This window comes from Phialemonium atrogriseum (genome assembly GCF_030411735.1).
Source record: "Phialemonium atrogriseum strain 8032-3 unplaced genomic scaffold QBC33scaffold_3, whole genome shotgun sequence".
Taxonomy (NCBI): domain Eukaryota; kingdom Fungi; phylum Ascomycota; class Sordariomycetes; order Cephalothecales; family Cephalothecaceae; genus Phialemonium; species Phialemonium atrogriseum.
Window position 1 is genome coordinate 513,582 of NW_026848140.1, and position 25,648 is coordinate 539,229.

The 25,648-nt window shown below is 56.7% G+C and overlaps 6 protein-coding genes across 6 annotated transcripts; 2 read left to right on the plus strand and 4 right to left on the minus strand.

The window, feature by feature from the left end:
- Positions 1-207: 207 nt before the first annotated feature.
- QBC33DRAFT_555429 (uncharacterized protein) lies at positions 208-4,497 on the plus strand (the record flags this gene model as incomplete). Its single annotated transcript, XM_060429639.1, has 2 exons — positions 208-2,928; positions 2,980-4,497. 2 exons carry the CDS (start codon positions 208-210, stop codon positions 4,495-4,497), a joined length of 4,239 nt encoding a protein of 1,412 aa, XP_060287144.1.
- Positions 4,498-4,903: 406 nt separating this feature from the next.
- On the minus strand, positions 4,904-9,722 carry QBC33DRAFT_465534 (MRC1-like domain-containing protein). The gene is made up of 2 exons (XM_060425138.1): positions 6,475-9,722; positions 4,904-6,387 (listed from the first exon to the last, which is right to left on the minus strand). Exons 1-2 carry the CDS (start codon positions 9,480-9,482, stop codon positions 5,292-5,294), a joined length of 4,104 nt encoding a protein of 1,367 aa, XP_060287145.1. The 5' UTR covers positions 9,483-9,722; the 3' UTR covers positions 4,904-5,291.
- Positions 9,714-11,945, minus strand: QBC33DRAFT_526213 (transcriptional regulator of RNA polII, SAGA, subunit-domain-containing protein). The gene is made up of 4 exons (XM_060426885.1): positions 11,458-11,945; positions 11,094-11,383; positions 10,918-11,023; positions 9,714-10,848 (listed from the first exon to the last, which is right to left on the minus strand). The coding sequence occupies exons 1-4, from the start codon at positions 11,693-11,695 to the stop codon at positions 10,121-10,123; spliced, it is 1,362 nt and encodes a 453-aa protein (XP_060287146.1). The 5' UTR covers positions 11,696-11,945; the 3' UTR covers positions 9,714-10,120.
- Positions 11,946-12,309: 364 nt separating this feature from the next.
- Positions 12,310-15,171, plus strand: QBC33DRAFT_445162 (Spc98 family-domain-containing protein; the record flags this gene model as incomplete). Its single annotated transcript, XM_060424312.1, has 2 exons — positions 12,310-12,455; positions 12,552-15,171. 2 exons carry the CDS (start codon positions 12,310-12,312, stop codon positions 15,169-15,171), a joined length of 2,766 nt encoding a protein of 921 aa, XP_060287147.1.
- Positions 15,172-16,654: 1,483 nt separating this feature from the next.
- QBC33DRAFT_444724 (mitosis inhibitor protein kinase) lies at positions 16,655-20,257 on the minus strand (the record flags this gene model as incomplete). Its single annotated transcript, XM_060424288.1, has 2 exons — positions 16,655-17,410; positions 17,474-20,257. 2 exons carry the CDS (start codon positions 20,255-20,257, stop codon positions 16,655-16,657), a joined length of 3,540 nt encoding a protein of 1,179 aa, XP_060287148.1.
- A 1,670-nt stretch (positions 20,258-21,927) lies between these two features.
- On the minus strand, positions 21,928-24,879 carry QBC33DRAFT_465546 (mediator of RNA polymerase II transcription subunit 1-domain-containing protein). The gene is made up of 2 exons (XM_060425139.1): positions 24,106-24,879; positions 21,928-24,052 (listed from the first exon to the last, which is right to left on the minus strand). Exons 1-2 carry the CDS (start codon positions 24,502-24,504, stop codon positions 22,367-22,369), a joined length of 2,085 nt encoding a protein of 694 aa, XP_060287149.1. The 5' UTR covers positions 24,505-24,879; the 3' UTR covers positions 21,928-22,366.
- Between the last annotated feature and the right edge of the window lie 769 nt (positions 24,880-25,648).

Below are 25,648 nucleotides of genomic sequence, written 5' to 3' on the forward strand. Positions count from 1 at the left end.
AGCCTGCCGTCCAGCCTGCCCTACGCGCAATCATACTTTCCCAATAGCCCCATCCAATCTCGCCGGCCCGTCTCTTTTCAGCAACTCTTCCAACGTGCTGCTCGCTCGGCCTTCCTTACCTCCCAACAGCCATCCGCGCTAGTAGCACCTTGCCGTCTTACAAGAGAGGGGGCCTGCATTCAGGTCGGCCCTCCGACAGAGTTTACCATGTCGTTTCCCACTTTCGAGCAGGCCATGTCTCGACCTTCCTCGGGCATCGCCTCTCCCCGCAAGATGCGATCAAGGACCCAAAGTATATCCAGCGACAGACCGTCCACCATCAGCTACAGCCTAATGTCTCCTCCGCTGGCCGTATCCCCCGAGGCTTGCTTCATCGCCGCCTCGGCCGCCTCGCAAATCGTCACCAATGATCACGATAGCCACGCCGACACCTGGTACGATCAGAATGGCATCGAGCCCTCGGGTGAGACGGCACTCGTGTCCCCCGGCGCTCTGCACCTAGTCAACGGCTTTCTCGACCAGCTCCTGTTCAACTTCCTCTGTATCTCCCGATCCACCAACCTCTCGGCTCTACGCCCTGCCGTTTCCGAAGTGCTGAAGCCTAAGCTGGCCAAGGACGCCGTCAATCAAGCAGACGAGGAACTACGCGAGTATCTCGGTGGAGGCGACGACGAGGATACCATGTCGAACCCAGGCTCTGCCTCTCCCAGGGACTGGGACCTGGAGTTGGTCTGGAAGCGCGCGAGGCTAAGATGCATGGTCTACTCCTCGCTTGGCGACATGGAGGAGGAAGACGAGGACTATTACATGGAGCAGGAGCACCTCGATGCAGGCCTAGAGGACCGCCTTGCCGGTGTTGTCTCCCCCGCAGTCGCAATCTTCCTCACGTCTATTTTGGAGTTCATGGGTGAGCAGGCCCTCATTATCTCTGGACAGGCTGCCTATCACCGGCTGCGCGTCAAGTACGAGAAGGAGTTGAAGGAAGGCGCTCGAAGCCCGGGAGAAGTGGCCGACAGAGTCGTTGTTGAAGAGCTCGATATGGAACGCGTGGCACTTGACAGAACCCTGGGAAGGTTATGGAGGGCCTGGAAAAAGAAGATCCGATCGCCTGGCCTCGACAAGACTATGTCCCGCTCATTCTCTCGGGACTCGATGCGCGGCATTACTGGGCATATGAGACAGTCCAGTTTTACTGCCGAGAGCTTCGTGCCGCCGACGGTACCGGAGCCGGGGCCCGAGTCGGAAGCCGACGTTAAAGAATTGACGGAAGAGCTGGTCGAAGAAGAACCCACCGAAGAGTATATACTGGCTGCCAACATCCCCCTCCCGATGGGCGACAATGATGTCGAGGAAATCGAGATACCCTGGCTCGTTGCTTATAGCGACGACGAAGATGACGAAGACGAACTCGAAGAGGAGACTGCTCCACCAAGACCCAAGAGCTTGATAATCCTCCCTCGTACGGCCACCCCGACCCTGTCCCCAGCGATCCCAACCCCCCGGAAGCGCTCGAATTCTCTCCCGTCTCATTACCGGGCGAAGATGCGGGCCGCAGATCTTAGCCTTACGGTACAAACGTCTACTGGCGAAGTTGAAGAGGGCCCGTCTGCCCTAGAAGACCCAACTGAGGAGATCGATGAAGACGAGAGCCCGCAGAACCATGACGCCGAGTTGTCTGAGGGCGCAACCCTGGTATCGCCAACCACTGAAGAAATAGAGGAATACTCTGAGACTAGGACGTCCCATCGACGCCGGTCGAACAGGGTGTCGGATATCATGACGGGCGCTGTAGCAATCGGAAGTACGGCCGTCGTTGGTGTGGCAGGCATCGCCAAATCTCCTGCGTTGGAGACCGAACTGGAGCCCTCGGATAATGAAGATGGCGAAGATGATGATTTCGTTGAAGAACCCCAGATTCTTACCTCGTCGAGAATATCTATCTCCGGCCGAAGCGCATCTCCAGCAGTGTCGGAGCATGGGAAGCTGACACCGACAAATTTCAGTTTGCCTGTCAGGCCTCCGAGTGTGCACTCTCTCCGACTGATCGAGGTATCGGGCCTGCGGAGCCCAAGCACCAGGTCTTGGGCCAGCTCGCCTGATGGGAACGACTACGGTCGTACTGGCCCGTTTTCGGCGACGAACAGCGCCAGCACTCCCCCGATCGTAGAGGAATCGCGCACACCGGCCAGTCCAGTCTTTGTGGCTGTTGAGACTGAAATTGGGCAGCCGTCCCCAGAACTGGGAGCCAATACGAGCTCGCCAATTTCTAGGGTTGAAGAGGCAGCTGATGTTCGAGGCGTTTCGCAAACGCCAGTGACATCAGCAGTGGACTCTACCCCGAAGCCCAAGGCTTCCGATCCATACGATGAATTCGAATCAGAAGCGCCACCCATCTTCGGCTCCGCGATCCGCTACAACTCTCAGCCTCCGTCACCTGCAAAGCCTACGACCACCAAGGTCACCATTCTGCAATCATCGACTTCGTCTGGTACCTTCTTTGTTGACGATAGACCAAAGGTGCCGGAGAAAGTATCGTCTCACTCTAGAACCCAAGCTTCTGTCCCCTCCCCAAGGGCTCCCGAGCGGAGTCCTAATCGACACTCTAATGGGGGGAGCGCTACGCCAGGTCACCACCAGACCATCTCGCAGTCGGCCTCGATCGGTATAGTCTCGGTGGAACGGTCTCGTGCCCGTACGGTTTCAGAAGCTTCCGGCTCGGGGTTGCACGATCAATCGGGCGCAGTGACCAGGCAGCTCCACACATCGGGATCGTCGTCGACAACCTCTACCAACAGATTGAGACCTATTCGGACTTCGGAGGATAGTTCGAACACCAAGGCGGACGTTCTTCGCAATTTTGAGGAGCTCATCCAGAGCGACCAAACTATTCAGTATACCCTTACTCCCGAGAACATGAGGGATATTGAGGTAGGTTGTTTGCCGGCACTCGAAATGACGCACCATGCTAACGCCGTTAAGGCACAATCATCAAAGTCTCTGAGCAATGGCAGCCCCATGGTCCCTGTCAAGTCTCGGAGGAGCGAGGACGCCCGGCTGGCGGGAGATCGGTCTCGCTCATCATCCCTAAATCAGTCGAACGAAGTCCCGAGGTCGCCTTCACTATCGCATCCATCCGGCCTCCGCTCGCATTCAGTCACCGAGTCCCCGGTCAATGACAGCAAGCCTAATGGGCCGATTCCACGATCCGCTCCCTCAGTAGCCCCCAAGTCACGCGTCAATGCCCCTCAAGCTAGGGACGCCAGGCTTCCTCGTGAATCGCTGGCTGACTTTGCTGAGTTTATTCGATCGACCGGCCCTCCTGGCGAGGGCGGCAGTGCTGGTGGCAATGCGTTCACGCGCGCTGCGGGGCCAACCGCAGTGCGCAATGCCGGTGGTCCTCTGCCGGTGCCAAAGGAGAGCATGGAGTCAAGCCGGGCTTCCATGACGACCAATTCGACTCGCATTCGCCTTCAAGCTCGCGAGGCCGCCGTCGCCAACAGAGACGACAATTCTGACCTCATCGATTTCATCCGCCGTGGACCCCCGAGCGCGACAGTGAACCGCATTCCTCGGACTGTCGCTCCGTTCCGCACCACCATGGACTCGGATCAAATGGCTGGTGCAGTTGGTGGCAGGGCTGTCGACGCACAGATCCGCGACATCGACGTCCGCGGGAGCGAGACCTCGACGACGGTGACGGAGTACTCGATGCCTTCGGTGCATTCATCATCCATCAACTCGCAAACGGGCCTCCTCAGAAACAAGGCTCTGCCCGTCCAGGGTATTAACCGCCAGGGGGCTCTCGACGCTGACATGCCTATTCCCCAGCGCAAGTCCCGACGCGCCCGGGACCCGTATGCTATCGACTTCAGTGACGACGAGGAAGACGTGGACAGCGGACCCCGTCCTACCAGGAACGCTCCTCAGAAGGAGGAGAGCCTTGCCGACTTCTTGAAGAATTATGCTCCACCGTCTGAGACTCCCGTGCAGCCGTTGGCAATCAGCCAGCTGCAGAACCGACCGAAGAAGAAGTCGAGCGCTCAGAGCTTGATATCACGGTTCACGCGAAGGGACGGTACCCAGACGAGCGGGAATATGGGCGGCCCCAGAAGCCCCAGAAGTCCCAAGGCGCTCCCTGATGCACCACGAAGCCCGAGCATCCGATCCAGTGGCGGCCGGGGCTACATCCCAATCCAAGTTAACATACCCCCTGGCGTCGACAGGTATAACCCGAGCTACGGTGCTCCAAAGGCCATGCCTTCCATGGGCGGAGGGGCTCCAGGTAGCACTGGCAGAGTGCGCATGAAGTTTGAGCCGCGAGAGGCCGTCTCCGTCCCGTCACGTAGCGGGACATCTGACCTGGCGGATTTCCTTCGCAACTCGGAACCCCCACCAGGCGCAATGGCCTCCGAGGTATATCCAAGCAAAGGCGGCCGGGATGACGCGAACGGTTTCTCGAGGGTATTTGCGAGCCGCAAGAAAACGAGCTTTGCTTGACCTCAAGGCTTCGATCTGATGGCCGGCTTTTCGCCCCTTATTTAGCAACACTTCTTGTGTATAATCATGTTTTCATTACTTACGCGCCTCTCTTATTGGGACATGCGCCACGTTTTCTTTCTATCAAAGAACGGATGTTGTATACCATGGTTTATTAAAAATCCAAAAGCAACTCGTCTTTTTTTACGCGGAATTATCAAAGTGTTTTCTTTGGCGGAATTGCTTTTACACTGCCGCAGCAGCAGATGGAATGGGATATTTTCTTCAATTTTCCCACTCAATGTTGCCTTTTGCCCCCCGAACACTCATTACGGTGTGGTCTTTGACTTGACTTGATACCATTTGATACATCTGCGGCTCTGGACATCGCTAGTTTTTGAAATAGGCACCCGACATAGGGGAAATGGCATTGTGGTTTGGAGCATGATAACTTTTGTCCTTTTTGTAAAGTAGATGACAGGGCAATCAAGTCTAGAAGGACGGAGACAGAATGAAAGATGCAGAATAGTACCTTATTTGAGGACATGTCTAAGTAGTGGTGCAAACAATATCGAGTGAGATACAGATCTCACAGCTCAGTTGAGTGAATCATGACATGACCGTCTCCATGTATCCAGACCATAACAAAATATCAGTTTACTATTCCCAGACGCCTTCTGTATCACCCTAACTCACAACCCAACCACTCAACACGAAACCGACATCAAGGTGGCAAAAAAAAAAAGAAAAAAAAGAAAAAGGGAAATAGAGAGAAGCAGGCAGCACAGGGAGGGAGGGACGGGAATCACTCTAGCTCACTCAAACGTGCCCCCACCAAACAGCCCCCCGACGACCCTCCCGCGCCCCTCGGCCCCCTTCCACCTCCTCGCCTCCTTTCGCCTCTCGCTCTCCGCCACCGCCGCCCGCCGCTCCGTCTCGCGCGCAAAGTAGTTGACGCCGGACCGCCGCCCCGCGCCCCTGTGTACCTTGCCGGGACCGTCCGCGTCCGCGTCCCCGCCGTTGACGGCGGAGCCGGTGCTGGCGTTGGTGGTGCCGCTCCCGCCCGACATGAGCGACGAGTTGGTGGTGGCGCGTCTGAGGAGCGCGGGGACCTTGAAGGGGCCCGAGCCGGCGGCGGACGACGAGGTGGCGAAGGCCAGGCGGCCGTTGTTATTGTTGTTGTTGGTGGCGGCGGCGGCGGCGGCGGTGGTTGTGCTGGTCTTGGTGGAGGCGGATGATGACGAGGCGTTGCGCTTGAGGGTGATGCGGTCCACGACCGCGACGGCGCGGCCGCGCCGGGGGTTGCGGTTCTCCTTGCCACGGGCGCCGCTCTCCTGGCGTGGGTGGTGCTCGTCGCCGTCTTCGCTGTCGGAGCCGAGGTCCGTGGCTGGAATGACGGAAGAAGGGTTCGGCTCCTCCAGGAGGCTGGAGAGCGACTCGCGGATCTCGCCGATGGTGGAGGGTTTCTTGCCGTCTCGGACTCGTCGTTGCGGCCCGGGTCGCGTCGTCTCCGTGCGGCCGGGCTGGCTGTCGGGGATCGCTGAGGCGTGAGATCGGCTCTGCGATTCGGGAGCGGCGTCCCCGCTGCCATCTCTGGGCGGATTTCCGCGGCCCGGTGCCGGGGCCGGCTCGAAGATGAAGTCCATGTCGTCATCACTCCCGCGGTCCTCGATGGTGCGGAGGAAGGCCTGGTTGCGCGGGTTCTCGGCCACCTTGCTGACGCGCTCGTCGGCGAGCAGGGCCTTCTGCATCTTGGCGAACTGGCGGCGCTTCATGCGGCGGCGCGCCTCGCCCCCGTCGTCCGAGTCCGAGAGGTCGTAGTCGGCCCCGCGCTTGCGGCGAAGCATGCCCGACGTGACGTCGCGGAAGAGCTTCTCGACCTGCTTCTCGTCGCTGGCGCGCTCGCGGTCGCTATGCTTGGGGTTAGCCATAGTTCGAAGCATGCTCAAGACATGTGTATATATATATGCGAGAAGGGCTGCGAGCCGGAAAACTTACGCGTAGAATGCAGCCAGCTTAGCATCATCAACCTCGTTGCCCTTGCTTTCATCATCGATCATCTCGTGAACCGAGGCGGCGTCTTCGTCATTGCTGTCTTCACCATCGGCACCGCCGAGCCCGGCGTATTCGTCTTCAGACTCTTCGGCTTGGTCGTCGACCATCTCCTTCGCCTTGCTCTTCTTCTTGTCAAAGGCCTCCATCGTCTTCCTCCTCTTCTCCTTAGCGGCAGCATCCTTCATTACGCTGAAGGCGCTAGTCCCGAATCCGAACTCGTCAAGCTCAACACCCTCCATTGCTTCGGCCTCGTCTTCGTCTGACGAGGCTGAAGCTGGCGCTGCGGCTAGGTCGGCTCGCCGTCGGAGCTTGCCGACCCTCCGCACGAGAGGAGAGTCGTTGGGCATCTCATCTGGTTGGCTTCCCAGGGCAACGGTCTCGATGGTCGACACTGGCGGTTCGACAAACCGTTGCTTCAGGGGCGTGAATTTTCGGAAGCCCCCGTCCTGGGTAGCTTCGATGAGTTGAGAGAACTGAGAAGCGGCGTTGTCCTGGAGTAGGCTGTCGAACCCGTGCATCTGAGACTGCGAAAACCGGATATGAACGCCCTGGGTCGCTTGATCCTGGGTAGTGGCGTTCTGAGTGGGCTGGCTATCGAGGATCATGTCATCTGCCGGCTCTTGAGCCGTCTGGGAGAAATTCGAGTCCGGAAAGTTGTCGAAACTTGGCATCATCTGGGACGGAGATGCACCTCCCAGGCCAGCCTGGCTGTCATCCATTGTCCCTGCAAAAATCTGGGTGAGGCCCAAGCCAGCAGGTCCAGCAACTGGAAGGCCGGGGATGAAAGTCTTCGTTGCGGACCTCAACACTGAAGTGGGGACCTTGGGAGAAGCAGTGTTGGGCCCTGAGGGGGACTTGGGGCAGAGAGCCTTTGGCCTAGGCGTGGCTTCGATCGGATCGTCGCTCTCATCGTCGGAGATGATGGTTACGTGTTTCCTTGGTCGACGACCCTCCTTTGGGACCAGCGCCGCGTCAGTATCAGAATCGGCCGCTTCGTCCATATCATCGCGCTCGCCATCCTCGGATTCCCCCGCAGACTCGGCCTCGCCGTCAATCAACGCCCCGTTGACCGACGCATTCTCGTCTGCCTCTTCCTCGTCATCCGACTTCGCCTGCTCCTCTTCCTGCTCGTCCTCGGAGCCAGATAAGTCAATTTCTTCCTCCACACCCCGGTCTTGATAGTCCTCGTCGTCGCTGCTGTCATCCCAAGCTAGCGGATCGAGCTCGCCAGCAGCTCTCTTCGCCTTCTTTTCCTTCTTGGCAGCCTCGCGTTCCCGCGTCATGATCTCCTCGGCCTCCGCCCTTGCGCGAGCGACAATATCCTCGACCTCGGCCATCTCTTGCTCGCGCTCCTCCTCGGTCTGGATGTGAATGCCCTTGGACTTCAGAAGTTCTAGTCGGCGGTCCCGCTCTAGCTTCGCCTGCAGCCGCGCGCGTTGCTGTAAAGAGATCTGGAGCTCGCCAACTGTCATTCCGGGCTTGGCGTTCTTGCCAATGGGTGCTGCTTTCTTCTCGGGGTCGTCTACTTGAGCCAGTCGACGAAGAGCATGCAGAGATCGGCTCTCAGCGGCCTTGTTGGCGGGAATTCGGTCGAAGATGGCATCAATCCTCGACTTCCGAGTCGGTTGCATGTCCAATTCGTCATCCGAGCCGAGAATCACGAAATTGGACAAGATGGCAGGAAGCTTGACGCGTACGCTTCGTTTGACTTTCTGAAGAGGCTTGGCCAGGTCTTCGAGGTCAACCCTCGCTGTTGCTTTTCCTTTCCCCTTGTCCAGTCGGTTCTCGGCGGCTGCTTCGGGATTGTCGTTCATGATTTGAACAGGTTCCCCGAGATCAAGGCCCTTTCCGATGCTGGGAGGAGAGCTTGGAGGCGTCTCCGCATCTCTCATTTCAGTATCTGTGGGATGTGGCGAGGCAGGTGAGGTTGGTCGACTTGAGCTCGACAGCTTCTTGTCCTCGGCCAATTCCTTATTTGGTTTGAAGTTGAATCTCTCGAATAGAGTCGACTTGGATATCTTCTTTTTCGTCTTCGCCTCGTGTGCAAGCTGCAGGCTGCGACTTAGACGCTGCGTCTCACGGTTCATCTCCTCGAGGGCTTTCCTGCTCGCCTTCCGTGTAGGACGGGCATCCTGAGTGAGCCTCCTGCCTCCCTCATCATCAGTGACGTTGGAGTCGTCTCCCTCGTCTGACATCCTGTCGTCGGTAGCTGCTTGTTGCGCTGCAAGGCGGGCTGCCCTTTTCCGGTCCTCCTCTGCCTCCCTTGCAAGTCGTTCTTTCCGCTTCTTAGTAACAAGGGCCAAAAACCTCTCATTCCTGATATTAGGCATGTCGGAATCGCTGCCCGAGCGTGCGGCATTGCTCCTAGCAGAGGGGGAGGCTGGTTTTGCAGGCGACACGAAGAGGCCGGGTGATCGCGACCGGACGGCATCAGGGGAGACGAAGAGACCTGGCGACCGGGACAGCTCGGGCATCTCGGTTTCCGGGGTCTTGCTGGGTTGCCGCCGCGGCTTGAGCTTACGCGGCCGAGCTGTTACGACTTCCTCCTCGTCGTCGGCTGCTCCATGCTCTTCCCCAGAGCTCTTATCAGCCGGACTTGACTTTGCCCTCTCGGCCTGCAGAAGTTTTCTAACGCGTTCTCGCGCGTCTTCCTTCGGATTCGAGGACGATTGTTGTCGGGCATTCGCTGCTGCGTGCATTCGTGCGGCGAACTTACCCCGCGGGCGCAGAATGTTTTCGTCATCACTCGAGGAGTCTGTCGACTGAATAGGTGCCAATTTCGTTCCTGCAGAAGGTTTTGGCTGTGAAGTTTCCTTCCCCTCTCGTCCGGAATCCTCATCGGAACTACTGTCGACCGTGGCGAGGAGTGCCCTTATCTTTGATTGGGGTGTAAGCGGCGTGCCAGGAGGGGAGGAGCCCTCAGAGGGCGATGGCGAGCGTGAGGAAGCCATTGGGCATCCTAAATGGAAGTATTGATGGTAGAACAAGATGTGAAAGCTAGAAGCTACTCTAGAATCGAGTCGTAATTACTAGTATGGGAGTGTCCTGGATTATGGAGGAGAAATGGTAGGGACACATTATGGGGGGAGGCGTGTTGAGTGGTGGCTTGGGCGGGTCTCGACGCGACGCGAGACGCGCCGCTTATCAGTGACCGTGCGCACCCGATAAGCCAGACAAACCGGGCAGACAACATGAAACTTGGTAAATGGCGGGTTTTGCCATGAACGAACCTTTGCGGATACAGCCATGAACTTGAACTGTTGGAGTATCTGCCTCTAGGGACCTATCGGGTATCGTTCGTAAAGTGTACAAGGCCCTCCTCGCCAACCCCACGATCATAGAAACGAGAAAACTAAAAGCATCCCGACGCCCGCTCCCCCTTTTGTAGTCTGTACATTCGCACCTATACAGGGGCATACCGTAGTGTAGAATCGACACCCATCATACGCCGTGGAAAAAAGATGGGGGGGATAGCCCAAACCAATGCGATGCAAATGTGAGGTTCCCCCTTTCGCCAACGCCGCCTTCAATCCGAGAATCTGCCTCCCTCCCACCGACCCAGCACGCCAAAAAGTAAGAAGGCCATTCATCATCCAACGGCAAGACACACGTCTAACACAGAATCGAGCAAGTCCCCGTCCGTGGGATCAGCCCCTTGCCACTCCATGTCATTGTCGATCTCCATGGCATCGTCATGGCCGAGCCCATTTAGCAGCGCGTCGCTTCCCTGTCCGTTAACGTCAAACATTTCGACGTCCTTCTGCTCGGGCGGCGGCACATAGCCATCCAGCCATGTGTAATCCTCCCAATCCTCAAGCTCGCCTTCCCGGTAGTTGTATAGGATCGACTGAGTAACGATGGGGAAGTTGGCCATTCCGCAGTCGCCTATCTCCAGTGCGATGCGCATATCCTCCATGCCCAGCGGGCCCCGTTCGCTCGCGGCCTTCGCTTCGATCGGTAACAGCCCGCTCTTATCGCGCTGCACCTCGCCCCGCGAGAGGGCCTCCTCTTCTTTAGCCAGTTGCCGCTTGTATTTGTGTGTCTGGATCCAGCCGCTGCCTGGTCCAAGCCCAGCATTGCCCGAATCTCCAGGGCCATTGGTCCTCGTGCGACTGAAGACTGTCGACATGACCTCTCTAATAAACGTTTCTGTGGCGACCGACATGAAATGCGCTGCATCTGATGAGTGCCCCGAGACAAGCCCCGCCTCATAGCAGAAGGGGAGCATCCGCGCTTCGATGTTGCTGATATCTGGAAACTCGCCCGACTCAACCGCCAACGGCTGGGCAAACCGCTTCCGGATTTCCAAATCGAAATCTGGGGACAAGATTAGCAAATGCTGCCCAGGGCAGGCGGAGGATGCCCGGGGAATGGAGGAACACATACTCATTCTGCTCAGGCCCCCGGCGCTAGCTGGAACGTCGGCAGGCCTCGATGTCCTCGACCTCAAATGATCGGTGAAGATGTTGGCGAGTGAATCGTACGGGTCAAACTGCGAAGATGATGATTAGCATGCAGGATCGCCCAGCCTCCCGGCTCCTCATGGCCTGAATATGACCTACGTCGTTGTGCACAAGGTCCTTTATTCGCCTCCGATCTCGACTGGGAAGCTGCATCACATCCCCTTTTAACCTCCGTTCTGTCGCATCACCAGAGACAGGTTTGTTGCCGGCGCCGGTGGATGGCTTGTCGTTGGCACTGACCCAGGGGGCCAGGCCCTGATCGGGCATCTCCCTGGTGACATTGCCATATATGGAAGCGATGAGCTGGTTGTGGTAGTGTAATTTCTCACCGGTTGGTGAAGAAAGAATGGGGTCTATCCGCTCGCTGTACTCGGCTTGGTTAAGGCGCCCTGTGTCATCACCGGTTAGCAGGCAGGAAGCATGGAAGCATTGAAGCGTTGATGAATTGCAGCATGGGACTGACCAATAAGAAATTGGGTGGTGGCCTCCTTGTATACAGGCCATTTCTCGGGATCGATATGCGCCTTTAGCTTGGTGTAGATGGGCTCCAAATCGATGCGGGTGGGTATCAATTGACTGATCTTGGAAGGTTTCTGTGCTGATGGGGCCGAGACGGTTATCGACTTGTTTGAGAGGATGGGAGTCGAGAGGCTGATGGATGGCCGACTGAGGGCGGCGGGGTTGATATCAAAGTCGGGCATTGCGGCGGACGGGGGGTCGGGGGTTGGAGTTGGCTGTGAGGCGTCGTCAGAGCCAGTCGCGTGCGGGAAGCAGCACAGCGCCAGATGAAATTGCAATCATGGGCGCATGGGCTGGTAGCCAGTGCGTATGCGATCGTGAAACCGGATTCAGATTGATGGATTTCGCATGTCGGGGCGGCCAAATGGATGGTGTTCGCTCCCGGCGGAGAGTTCGACCTCTTGTTATTTGGGGTTGTCGGTTGTCGTCGAGTTTTGCGGAGCCCCAGCGCTCTCCAGCGACGACCTAAACACGGGCCACCCCACACGGGCCCTGTAAAGGTTTCAGCTACTTCTATTACCACTATATTCACAGCTAATTGAAGGTAGCTAGTACTTTTCCTGGCCTGTTTCTGCCACCCCTCCGTTCAAGGGAAGTTCCTTTTAGGTTAAATGCTGATCGGCTCGGTCGCAGTCGCGTCCAGCGCGTCCCCCGTCAACTCCCAACTACCTACCTACATACCTAGTTTTTCGCGGCATCTACTCCCAAATACGACGGGTTCAGGGCGCAGGTCTGTAAATAGGGTGCTTTTCTTGCTTATTTCGAGAGGAGAGCCGCATCCCGCAAAGATGCAACCATGTCCCAAGACCGGAATCATCGCATCTCGAGTGCTATTGACAGCCTGATCGCCCACTTGATTCCCACCGATCCCCACGATGACGAGGAAACCGCCCAAGCAAGGCACGACAACTGCTTTGAGCTGGTTAGGTCTATACTAGAAACGTGAGATGCAGCATTTCCCCCCTGGTGCACGCGCCGTACAGGCAGTAGAGATAGGAGTGAGGCCCCCCCCGCTGACGGTGTCCGACGGTGTCACAGGCCTGGCTCTCCCGCTATCTCATCCGACGTCAACCATGCCTCAGACTTGATCAAGAGGAAACTTATACAGAGCAACCCGAGCCAAGCACTGCGGTTTTCGAACCTTTATACGCGACTCCTGTCACTGCCCGTCCTCAACCAGAAATGGGCTATACTCTATCTGCTCTACCAACTCTCCGACTCGCCAGATCCGAACGAGCCGCTGCCGCTGAGTCCTCTCAGGCAGCCGGTTCAGCGGGAGCCTCCGCGCCGCCACGAGAAAGACAGACCATCAAAGTCCTCGACTCCAGCTGTGAGCCAGGAAGAAGAGGCTTTCAAGGACGCGTTCGCCCCCACTGGACTGAAGAAGTTCCCGCCCGAGAAGACGAAGCGGGGCCTGGGCGATGAAAAGCAAGTCGCCCAAGATGCAGAGCTTGGCCCAAAGAAGGATTCCAGGGATGTCTCTCTCAAGTCCACACTCCTCGCCGATAATTATGTCCAGATGGACCCTTCGGAGACCGCTCTTCTCAGGGATTTACCCTTCACGCTACAGGGGCTCTCGTCGGCAACGTTGCCCTTCGCAAAAGAGACCAGCCTCAAGCTTCCGCCGACAGTCCCATCCCCCATAGTGTCCCTCCTCCACACCTTGGCAGAACCGTCTCTGTTGTACCGGGGTCTGGGCAACTTTGTGAAGAGTCCAGCTGGTGGGCTGCTAGGCCAGAGCCTCCGCGCCGCCATCAACAATGAACTTCGCTCATACCTCAGCCTGGTTGCTACCCTTGAGGGGCAGATTCGCCGCGCCCTGTCCTCCCTCGACGAATCCGCTCCGCGGGGTGGCATCGGGAAATCCGGCGTGACGCTGAAGCGATGTGTCGTATGGACCCGCGAGGCGACAATGGGCCTCCGCCTCATGAGCCTGATCGCAGAGGAGAGCAAGAGCAAGCGCGGTGGACAGCTGATCAGTCTCATCCACGGTTTCTCCGCCTCCCACGGCGACCCCATTGTCGCTGTTTTTGCCGAACGACTGCTAGCCCACGTAAGCCGCCCCTTTTACGACATCCTAAGGCGGTGGATCTACGACGGCGAGCTCTCAGATCCGTATCTCGAGTTCTTCGTCCACGAACAAAGGGGCAATGACGAAGAGCGGAAGGAACAGAAGGCCAAGGGCCTCATGAGCGTATGGAACTCCAAGTACGAGGTGGATGACGCAATGGTGCCCAGTATCATCACCGCCGATTTCGCACGTAAGGTGTTCCTGATCGGGAAGTCGCTGAATTTCATCCGGCACAGCTGCGGTGACAGCCAATGGGTCGAGGCCTACAGCAAGACGTCCAGTAAGGAGCTCCGCTACGGCGACACGGCAACGCTGGAGGCGTGGATCGACGAAGCCTACAAGACGACGATGCAGAGGCTCATGCAGCTCATGTCGTCCAAGTTCCACGTCTTCGACCACCTCCAAGCCCTGAAGCACTACATCCTGCTCGGACAGGGGGACTTCATCGCACTGCTCATGGAATCCCTGGCGGCGAACCTCGACCGACCCGCAGGTGCCCAGTACCGGCACACGCTTACGGCGCAGCTTGAGCACGCGATCCGCGGGAGCAACGCGCAGTACGACTCGCCCGAGGTCCTGCGGCGCCTCGACGCGCGCATGCTGCAGCTGTCGCACGGCGACATCGGCTGGGACTGCTTCACGCTCGAGTACAAGGTCGACGCGCCCGTGGACGTGGTCGTCACCGAGTGGGGCAACCGCCAGTACCTCAAGGTCTTCAACTTCCTGTGGCGCATCAAGCGCGTCGAATTTGCGCTCGCCTCCACCTGGCGCAAGTGCATGACGGGCAGCCGCGGCGTGCTCCAGACCGACGACGACACGGTCCTGCAGACGTGGAAGAGCACGCGCGGCGTCCTCGCCGAGATGGTGCACTTCATCGGCCAGCTGCAGTACTACGTCCTGTTCGAGGTCATCGAGTCCAGCTGGACCGAGCTGCAGAAGAACATACGCAAGGACGACTGCACCCTCGACGACCTCATCCAGGCCCACGAGAAGTACCTCAAGAACATCACCCACAAGGGCCTCCTGGGCGCCAAGCGCCGCCAGCACTACGATGCCATGAGGGAAGCCGCCGCCGCCACCTCGGCCACCCCCGTCGCCGACGTCGAGGACCGCAACAGCTACATGGTGCAGCTGGGCGGCCTGCTGCGCGACATGCTCGCCTACCGCGACAGCGTCGACGGGCTCTACTCGTGGTCCGTCTCCGACTTCACCAGCCGCCAGGAGGCCGACGCGGCCGGCCTGCTCCGGAACAACAACCACCACCACCACCGCTCCCTCTCCACCCCTCCGCCCTCCGGCGGCGGCGACGACGACCCCTTCACGTCCAAGTCGACGGCCGTCCGCTCCGAGTTCCCCGCCCTGCGCGCCCGCCTCGCCCAGCTCGGCTCCAGCTTCCGCGCCCGCCTGCAGGTCCTCCTCGGCGACCTCGCCTACCAGCCCGACGTGGACATGCGCTTCCTCGGCGTCGCCATGAACTTCAACGATGTCTACCAGCCCGTCAGGAGGAAGACGAAGTCCTCCTCCTCCTCCTTTGCTGCCGCTGCTGCCGCTGCGGCGCTGTCGACGGGCGAGAAGGTCAAGGGGTAGCTTTGTTTTGTTCGTTTGGGGCGGGCGCGGGGCGTGGCGCTGGCTGTCTTGTTAAGAGTCCCGCAGTGCGTCCACCGGCCTACAAACAGGCTTTGCATGGAAGGGGGTTGGAGGGGGGGACACCGGCATTGTCTCGGGGTGACCCGTGCGGTTGAACTCTTGCGGGTAGGAAGAGGGGCTGCGGGAAAAGATGCCAGGCTTGATGGAAAATTGGAATCGAGGAAGGCCGGGATTTGGCGCGTGTCACTCTGTTTTTCCTTTCTTTTTAACGGGATACTTTTGGAGATGGCATAGAGACCATACCTGCCGGGCGATGATTCTACATGACCATGTATGTATTGTACGTCTCTCCTTACGGTTCGCAGGGTCACGGCGTTCAGGGGCTAGCCATGAAGCCCTCTATATCCACTATGTATGATCGACTCTTCTGACCAGCCATGAGAGGATTGCTCAGGATATAGCGAAACTCTTCAAAAAGTCAATGAGCACACACGTCTTTGCCTTCGCACACATTACTTACGTATCACGGTCAGGATAGCTAGTGGTGCAGGCAATAAATGTTATTATTGTTCCAGTCATTCATTCATTCATTACATCGTAATTAGGCTCTTCGCGCCCAAGAGTCGATGTCTAAGCCCATGATTTAGCCACCAAACAAACAACGACCAACCCAGCCAGGCAGAGAGCATCAGATGTGCTCGGTCTATATCTAGGATTCTTTTTCCCCATTTTTCCCTCAGAAAAAAATCAGATCAAGTCCGGCGGCGAAGCAAATCTAACAACTGTTGAATCCTCACATCTCGTAATCTGGACCTATCCGATTACGATCCCCTTCCAGCGAAAATGCTGGGAAATCTTTCTCTCCGAATATCGTGAGGAAGTCGTACAATATCCCACTGCGCCGCAAACGTGTGCGAGCTGTCGGAAAGCTTTGGACTGGTTGACTTTCTCTCCCAACCTTAATCGGCACGATATCCCATGCTGATTGATATATTGGAAGGTCAACATCTTCCAAAGCGGTGTCAACCAAATCTGGTGACAGTGTCCCAAAAACTGACGCCTCCGATCATCAGGGACCATTAGGTCAGCTTGGTATGGATGTCTCTGAAACGTCAAGAACGAAAGTAGCGCATAAAGTCTACCGGGTGATGATATTTCGTGGTTGGTAGGCGCACCCTTTGCTGAACCGATCATCGACCGAGTAGTCTTGGAAAATAGGCGGATACAGTGTTAACAACAGTCCGGTTGGAGAAGGGCCTCCTCCTCGATTCATGGAGTCCCAAATGGCTTCAAATATCCGATCCGTGGTGGATATCCAGTTGTAGAGGCCGACTCATTCAAGTTGGGACAGAAATCAATACACATATGTGCCCCTGGCATGTGCGCGCCCAAGCGGAGCCACATCCAGTATTTGAGCGAGATAATCCGACGGTGCGTTGGGCATAAAGACATGCCCTTTGCGAGACTGAGCAGATTGTCCGATTCAGACATCTGTCATCTCGGTATCGGGAGACCCGTAGTCGAGCTGCCCTTGCTCAGGACCCCAGTTGCCTTCGAAGACGGTGGCACCAGCTCGTCGATGCGACGCAACCCAGCACAGAGCCTCCAGGTCGAGGAGCTGCTCGGCGGTTGGCCGACTTCCAGGGTCTGGGCGGATCATTGAGGAAACGATGCTGTCGAGCGAGTTGGGGTCGCCTGCCTCAACCATGAAAGCGGGGGGTTGTCGCAACTCGGCTCGCTTCGGTGCGCCGAATAGATTGCTGGCATCGTGGGTCATGGGGAAGCTACGATAGCGACCGCTCGTTGAGAGGGTCACGTGGGATCCGACATCTTCTTCCGCCAGCAGGGAGGAAATGCCAGAGCCGTGGCCAATCGGGCATCCCGTAGCATCCCGTACGACCGTGCTGGCTCCAACCCAGGTGAGGCTCGGCACGACGCTCATGTTGCCCTCCCGGAGTGCCAACCAGGTCGGGCCATTTTCGGGAAGGAAGACATTGCAGGCAATCTCTAGTATGATGAGACCCAGCGAGTATATGTCGGCGGGTTTGTCGAACTGGCCGAGGAGGATCTCCGGTCCAATGTACTCGCGGTCGCCTTCGCCTTCGATCCCCTTCTCGGCAGGCCACCTTGCTGCCATACCAAAATCGCCAATCTTGAGATTTCCCTCGTAAGTGACAAAGACATTCGCAGGTTTCAGATCAAGGTGAATGAAGCCATTATCGTGAATATTTTTCAATCCCTGGGGACGTATGTTAGGCACAACAAGCTTATACACTCGGCGTATATATGGACAACAACTTACCCGACAGAGCTCTAGCATGATCTTCCAGATCCTGAAATCGTCCAGCCTCCCAGTGGTGCCTATCTTTTTCAAGAATCCGTCGAGGCTGCCTTCGTCGCAGTATTCCGTTTGGATGTAGAGGTGGCAGTTATATTCCCAGCTATTCACGTAGCGGACCACGTGGTCACAGTGACTCAGAGCCTTGAGCACGTTAACCTCGCGTAGTTTCGACTCGCGATCCTTCGGTCCATGGTATGGGAATCGAGTCTTCTTGACAGCGTACACCTCCGACGTCTTTTCGCTTTGGGGGGTTCGTCGACTAGGAGTGGTCACAAAGGACGCTGCGAACAAGACTGGAGCGGAGTACTTGGTGACTCGGAATACCTGGGAGAACTCGCCCTTGCCGACGGCCTCCGCCTTGTCAAATCTGAGGATTAAACCTTCATCCACGGCACTTAGTCCAGGACCATGCACAGGCGTGATGGCTCGTCGCTCCCCGAATGCAGTCAACGCCTCGCGACCCCGTGTCGTCGGCGTGGCCGGCGGCCGGATGGATTTCATTTCCTCTCCAGCTGATGCTTGATCGTCAAGAGGATTGGACAGGGACAAGCGGCCTGCATCGGGCGGCCCCATACTATCTTGAGGGGTCCGGGGGGACGATCCTCCGGGGGTCCCTGCATGTTCCAACGGACTCGCTGGGGCGAGACAGCTTGAGTTAGCAAGCCCATTCTTCGAAGCACCCGTGAGGGGCACTGTCACGGCCACAGTGAGTGGACTGGGGGTGGAGATCGCTCCGCGCCTCGGTCGGCCTCGAGAGACCGATGAGAACGACGGTGGCAACCGTGGAGAGGGCGCACTCGCGAGCATGTGGAGAGGCTTGACTGCATCGGACAGCTGACCAGCACTCCATGTCTCGCTCGTCTCTCCGGGAGATATCAAACTCTTGGACTTACAGCTGGAGAGTGCGGCCTGTGACCCAAGACTGAGGCCGATAGCAGAGGTTGGAACAGGGAGGGTGCGAGGCGGGTTTGGGGTCGCGTTGACCCGACTGGACGTGCCAAGAGGTCTGAAAAGAATATTCTTGGTCGGTGTGGGAGGGAGGTCGGCATCAAAATTCCCCAAAGCATCGTCTCCGTCCAGGCTCAGAAGACTGGCTCTCCGACTATGCCCCGTGCGAACCGGTTTGAAGAGACTTCCAATCTTCTCGGGATTCCCAAAGGCACTACCACGAGACTGGTGGAAAGTGCTGAACGGCGTAGAGGGGCTGCCGAATGATGGCCGTGCCTGTCGTCTACCACTTCCCACCTGCGGGGGAAAGGTATTTGACGCGTACGGGTGTTTCTTGCAAGGCGTATCTGGCATGAGAGTCTTTGGAGATTCACGTTCCGGATTGCGGTTCATCTTGGACACAAGCCCGGTGGACATAAACGCCGCCTGGAATGGGACTGCCGACTTGTAACGGGGAGTTGCGACAGGCTCTCGCGCCGGTGGTCGTGCGCCCACAGGAAGAGACTTTGAGAAGTTCATGATAACTCGAGGTCTTCCGCTAAGATGAGTAGGGACATGTGTTGGGGAGTCATCCGGGAGAGTGGAATTCGAGGATGACTGGGTAAGACTTCGCGAGAGGGGATGGGGTTGGTGAGGTTGGGGAGGCTGTGCAGGTTGGGGAGGCTTCCCCTCGACCACGTGCAGCGACGGATTTGGCAGAGCTCCCTGCGCCGAGAAGGGGGTTCCTCGAGGCTCGGGGGGCAGGTACTGATCCAGTGACAGCCGCGGCCGATTTCTCGAAATTGGCGAGGTAGCTTCCTGTGATAGCTGAGCCAGATGTTTCTCGCCTTGGCGCCTGCCCAGGGAGGATCTGCTCTCGCCATGTCGCTGCTGCAGGGTAGTCTTGCGCAATGACGATGTGCGCCGCGGCATCGCGGTCGGCGTTGGAGGAGGGAATGAGTCACGTAAACCGACGGTCATAGACCCAGTCAGCTGATACTCGTGGCTCCCATCCTCGTGGATGTCGAAATTATTCGGCTGGGGCGAAGGTGGGTGGTCGAATACGTTGAAGTCGTTGCCGAGACTCGAGATCCCGTGCAGGCTGCGCCGCTTCGCGACCGGGCTGCCGAAGCTGGTCTGATCCGGATTCATGATGGCGTCACTTCTCTTGAGCGGGCTGACCGACGCGACGGGAAACGTGTCCAATTTGATGTCGAGGAACTTGGAGAGGGAATGCTTCGAGGCTCCCGAAATATCAAGGTGCATAGAATGGCGCGAGGGTTTCTCGAGGCCGCGGCGCGACGCAGGGCTCAAAGTGAGAGTAGAGTCGCTGAGGCTGTTGTTCTCTTGGCCCCAGGCCTCCAGGGGCGACGAGGTTGGTGCAGCCGGATTACCAGAATCCGGAGAAAAGCCAAAGACGCGCTTCAAAGGGCTTTTGGGCGAGGCGCGCGTCCGAGATAAAGACCGCGGTGCCACAGACTTGGGCCTTGCTGATCGCACCGAGAGCTTGACACTGGGTTGGAAAGGTGTCTGGGTGGTTGTTTGCTGGAAAAAGGAAGAGGATGATTCTGGTGTAGGTGTATTTATTTGCGAAGTTGTGGGACATCGGCCTGCCAGCTGTGAGGGGGATCGGGGCAAGTCTGCTGATGAGCCCTCAGAGCTGGAGGCTGATGAAGCTGTTCGGACTAAGCTGAACTTGGAGGGGGACCTTGACATGGATCGTCGCAATGACCGCACAGCCGCATTCACATCGACATGGTGGACGTGAGTCGGGGATGGAAGGGTTAAGGTGCCCCCACTGCTGCTTGAGTACGACATGCTAGAGTCGTCTGGCAGTTGGCGCCTATCAGCGTAGCCAACAAGCCACCTTGAGCTGCTCTGCAGATCTAGTAAATGTGGGCGTGATTCTGGAAGTCGCTTGTGAGGATGCGATAGCAGATGTTTGTGGCACCAAGTCAGAGCAGCTCAGCTCTCTCTGGATGATGCGGGCGACTTGCGCAAATTTAATTGGGTGGGATGAAGAATAGCAATAAAGAGTTGGCGCGTCACTCTGAGTGGGAAGTGAATGCAAACAGAGAAAGTAAGGCCACGATTTCAGGGTGAGGCGACTAGGTGTGGCAGGTGTGAGGTGAGGTGATCTGAGTCGAGTCGAGGTAGTTTCGCACCGAAAGGGTGGGCAAGTTGGTCATTCAGAATCAGACCATATTGATTTCCATATGTGTGCTTCCATTCCCCCACAGCATCTAGGTTCCTAGGATGACCAAGGCGTGCACATGTCGACCGGCGAGGTGGTAAAAGAGAGAATGGAGTACCAGGCACTTCTCAGCTAGGTTGAGAGATCGGTAAGAGTTTCGACGCCCGTCACCGCATTCACCACAGTTTCAAGCAGGTGAAGTGGAGGGCTTGATGATAGTCCGCCCAAAACAAGTTTCGTGATAGCGAGGCAGTCAGCAGGAGGGAGGCGCGAGGCCACAAGAAGTCTTGAGAGGGCGAGGCCGGTCAGGGGGAAACGGAAGTTCTGGCAGTAGATTCCAGGTTGGAGGTTTTGGAAGGCACCATGAAGCGGCGGTGGCGATTTAATGGGTGATGTCGTGTTGTTTACACACTTACCTAATATGGAAGTGCTCTTCGCGTGTCGCACGCGCTTTTTGTGGCGCTTTTATGGTGGGGAAGGTGGGGACCTAGTGAGGTCACCCCTGTCACCCTGCCTTAGCGCATTGTGCAGTCCCAGGTACAAAGTCTACAAAAGGAGAGAGGGTTGGTTCTGGTGGCTGGGAAGCCCAACAAACTCCCTTTCTTCTGCAGCTGTTTCCTGCACCTTCAGTCACGAAGCAAGCTAATAAAGGAAAAATCACTGCTGGTGATGCAGGCCTACTGCAGCAAAACCTCCCTCTCATTTCCCCTTTCTATTTGTGCTCCTGTCGCGAGACATGGAGTCGTCCGTTTGGTCTAACAATGGCCAAACTCCTGACTGGACAGAGACAAAGAGAGAGAGAGGCTCGCTAATCTTGAAGGTTTCCGTTCAGCCAGTTCCAATTGTTTGGCAGGTGCCGGCTTTCCGCGGCGCTGGGTCGATCGCAGGCAGGTCCCTGGGCGAATCACAACTAGCAGCAGGGGTTGCTGCGTGCCGCGCCGCTTTTTCGTCCCATCCCCAAGAATCAATGGAGATCTGGGCTTGAGGGGCTGCAGCGCAACGCTCAGGCCGCAAAAGGGGGCCTAGGTATTTCATTAAATTGACCTTGGGGCTAGTTCCTTTTTTTATTTTCTATTTTTTTTTGTCTCAGTCTCAGCCATCCTGAGAATCAAGAAGCACCAACTCTAGGTAGGTACAGTCCCAATTTCAACTCGAGCCTCTCTGATTTGCGAAGTACGTACTCGGGGACTGTTGTCGTCCCGATCAAAACAAAAACAATGCCGCGTCAGTCGCGTCATGCTTCGTATTTGCTTCAATATCAGGAGATTAGATCCAATATTGAACATTTATGCTCTCTGGTTATTTCGCTTCGACTCATGGATGCTCCACCTGGTGGCCCGTTTCCCCTGCCCGGAGCCTCCGGGGTCTGGAGCCTCCTCGTCTGCACTCACCTTGCATCTCTGCGATGGTCCTATTTCCTCTTCTGAGTCTTCTCCATATCCGTTCCGTACGCATTGTACCGGTATTGTCGAAACATCTCCCGCCGAAATACGAGTAGGTTGCATCTTCGATTGATTGTACTCTAATCCACCCTAATTCTACACTATTTATTTACACTACACTATGGATACATCCAGGAAAGAAAGGCTTCTTTGTTTTGCGACGGGTCTCGGGTCGTAACTGAAACTGTCATACGACTAGCGCACCTAGTCCATTCTTCCCGCATCTTCATCAGTATTGGCGCGAGGCAGTAGCGTATAAAGCCACAGCCTGTCGTCAAATTATACGCATACTCATGCCCACCTTGACCGGATGAACTCACACCACTTGCCAATATGCTCGAGGGTCTCGAGGACCTTGCCGATGTCTTCTGGCCGTCTCTGTCTCCCGTTCGGTGCTGTCGAGTTGGTCTCGTCAAGGACGTTTTGAGATTCCACGTGGAGCTGTCCATTTGGTCGAACCTCGAGCACGACATTAGCAGTTGCCGACCGGAACGGGAAAACAATCTGTAATCGGGGGACCGGATGTGCGCTCAAGGTCACATCCACCGAGAGAGGCTGCGGGCTGCCGTCTAAATTGCCAATGACTTGCTTCGCCGCCACTTTATTTGAACCGGCCATGAATGCCCCAAAGTTATCCTGATTGGTGGTGGTGGCCGTGGTGGTTGTTGTGCTTTTGGAAGAGGGATGAGGCTCTGGCGTATCCGGCGTATCCGCCTTGTGCCCAAAGCTATTGTCTAGGACTTTTGAGAGTAAAGCGTACTGCCGGAGGAAGGGCAACATGGCGATCAGCTGCTGTGGGTGGGAGAACGGAATCTCTTTAAGGGTCTTGCCATATACAGGCTTGTGGATGTAGAGGGTATTCCTGTGAGTCTTCAGGGATACCTCCCCGCCGCCTGGCGGCTTGAACTCCACCTCCTTGATGCAGCTGATGGTTCGCAGCTCGCTAGGGTCGTTCTGGCTGCCCGGCGGGATTGGGAACATTAGGCTGTCCAAGGTAGTGTATACCAGCTCCGGCTGTTCCAGGTCCCCGCCGAGCTGGCGTATCTCCTGCCAGATGAGAAGGGGGACGTTCAGAGGAGGGTCGAGAGTGGCCATGAACATGACTTCCGGGAGCTTCGGGCCCATCATCTCCCCGTTTCCCTTCAGGGAGTCCGCGTCTGCCGCGACTTTAACGGCATCTTGGGCCTGAATTATGGTGTTGTCGGGCTGTAGCCAGTCCAGTGTAGCAGGCGGCCCAAGCTGAAGATCATCGCCGAGGTTGACTTTCTCGTCATCAGCAGATACCCACTTATCCGAGATCCTTACTGGGGGAATTGCCATGTCTCCAAGAAGCGCGACACTGATGAGCATGCCCCACGTTTCCTCGTATTTTGCCATGTAAGAGGCCATGCTCTCGCTCGACGAGGGAATGAGTCGTTTTTCCTTCCAGTAATCGAGACTCAAGCCTACCCGATTCCTTGCGTGCATTACCGGCGTACCATTCCTCGTGCAGAGGACCATGTTGGCAAGGTATTCGTCGCTCTTTCCAACAAGTGCGGGGTCCTCGCGGATCTTCCGAAGGTCCCACTGATGAAGCCTCTCCAGGCTCTCATATATTCCGGCAACAGCCTCGTAGAGATTCAGTCCCGGGTTGATGCTTAGTTTGTCCAGAGTAGCCAAGCGCTCGAAGTTTGCTGCGAATTTGTCGAGCCTCTTGGTCAAAGGAGACTGGCCAGGAAGGAGCATCAGATCATCAAGCAATATCTTGCCAGCCTTTTCCGCGTGTTTGGTGACGATCTCGGGTGAATCAGGGAATGCTAGTGAGACGGACTGGACGATGTTGTTGGATAGGATGATCAGAAGTTCGAGCGCCGAGCCCGCCACAATAAGGGTTCTCGACTTGGGATCGCTCCCCATATCATCCTCCCAGAGACATTCCAGCCCGAGCCTCTTCGCAAGCCTCTCCAAGCCCGCCTCGCTGACCACGCCTTTGCTTTGCTGTACCTGGGTTAGCTGTTTCTTCGCCATGTCCACGAGGAGGACAGGCTTACACTGAGAATCTCGATGACAGCCTCAAGTCGTCTGGCTTTCTCATCATCGTTGATCTTTCCCATAGCACCCAGGCCGCCGAGTGCACCAACATCAACGTTGTCGAGGCCGAGGTCGAGGCTGCCACCCATACCCAAAACTCCAAAGGCGGCGGCAGCCGACGGGCTGTCAAAATTCATCGCGCCATTCGCTGGGTGAGCCGTCAGGCTTGTCGATGTTGCAGGCGACTTCTTAAACTGCTGCGGTGACGAGCGAGGGCCATGAGGAGAGAACGCAGCATGAACAGCCGAGGCCGAGAAAGGCGTTGATACCGGTGGGCTAGCGGCAGCTCCATGTTGAGACTGTGAAGGGGTTTTCCCCTGTTGCGATGGCGCATGCTTCATGGGTGTCGGGGTCGACATGGCAGTCGATCAAGATCAAATGAGAGAGCAAATGGTCAAATGTAAGATGAGCAAATTCAGACCGCAATGTGAACCGTTGGTTTGCAGAGGGCAAGCCTGAGCAGATACAGAGTGGGTTAGACACTCATAGATGCAAACCTGGTAACCTGGGAAATGAAGCACTCAGAGTTATTGGCAAAAAAACTGAGGAGAGTATCATTGGAAGAACCTTATACGTGAGTTTTCACAGGTCTTCAAAGTCGCGGGAAGCTACGTTGGAAGCGGTTGATGCACGCCAGGCAGGCAGACTCAAGTTTGCGATGCGCGTGCACCAGTTCATAATGCACGGGCCACTCCAAGTGAGCCAGGAAGCTGGTCCCGCCAAACTGTCCACAGGGTGTACTGCCTAGGTACCTACAAGTTTGTAAACATCGAACTGGCCGAGAATCAAATACCAAGTCTTTAAGTTGTTCGTCAACACTAAACCGGTAGATCAAGGTACCGATTTAAGTTATTATGTACTACAAGAGGCATCGATACTAGTAATGACGACCTCTTAATACTCAAAACCAAGTTTTGTTGTTAAGTTTTGTTGTTGGCGGCCACTTATCGAAGGTGTCGATATGAGCAGTTGATTGGGCTGTCAAAATGCGTACTATGCAGTAGATGGTGCCTTGCGTGAACGCTACGTGCCGGTACTCCAACATATACACGACCTCTGGGCCATTCGTATGGATGTTCTCCAGTTACCAAGCTGGGGGTTAACGAGGCCTGCCTGCATTGGGCACACGACAGAGCCGCGATAAGGCTTGGTGCCGCTTCCCCACAACCCAGCTATCTTCCACCATTTCCCGTTGGATGATCTCATCGAGGTCACTTGGTCATGCTTCCGGCAGGTACAATTTTCGATGGCAATCACAGGGGTGCGGGCGGGGGGATGGCCCCTTAGGAATCTAGGTAGCATGACACCCCCCTCCCCAAAATAAAAAAAAACAAGCGCACCCGTATCTGGACACGTGAAGATAAGGCCAAAATTTGCCTTCTGACCTGCCACCTCCCAAGCAGCCAAATTCTCCTGCATCTCTACCACCTATTCCTTAACCTAATCCCCACCGCCTCATTTCTTCCAGATCCCTTAGTTGGTCGAGTCAGGTACGCTATCTGC

Bases quoted from the DNA above. Each gene is read 5' to 3' on its own strand.
- QBC33DRAFT_465534 (XM_060425138.1), bottom strand. From the start codon at position 9,482: ATGGCTTCCTCACGCTCGCCATCGCCCTCTGAGGGCTCCTCCCCTCCT. The intron at 6,388-6,474 runs GTAAGTTTTCCG...CCCCAAGCATAG, and splicing joins AAGCTGGCTGCATTCTACGC to CGACCGCGAGCGCGCCAGCG.
- QBC33DRAFT_465546 (XM_060425139.1), bottom strand. From the start codon at position 24,504: ATGTCGACCCCGACACCCATGAAGCATGCGCCATCGCAACAGGGGAAA. The intron at 24,053-24,105 runs GTAAGCCTGTCC...ACCCAGGTACAG, and splicing joins CTGTCATCGAGATTCTCAGT to CAAAGCAAAGGCGTGGTCAG.
- QBC33DRAFT_526213 (XM_060426885.1), bottom strand. From the start codon at position 11,695: ATGCCCGACTTTGATATCAACCCCGCCGCCCTCAGTCGGCCATCCATC. The intron at 11,384-11,457 runs GTCAGTCCCATG...GTGATGACACAG, and splicing joins CACCACCCAATTTCTTATTG to GGCGCCTTAACCAAGCCGAG. The intron at 10,849-10,917 runs GTATGTGTTCCT...TCTTGTCCCCAG, and splicing joins CGGGGGCCTGAGCAGAATGA to ATTTCGATTTGGAAATCCGG.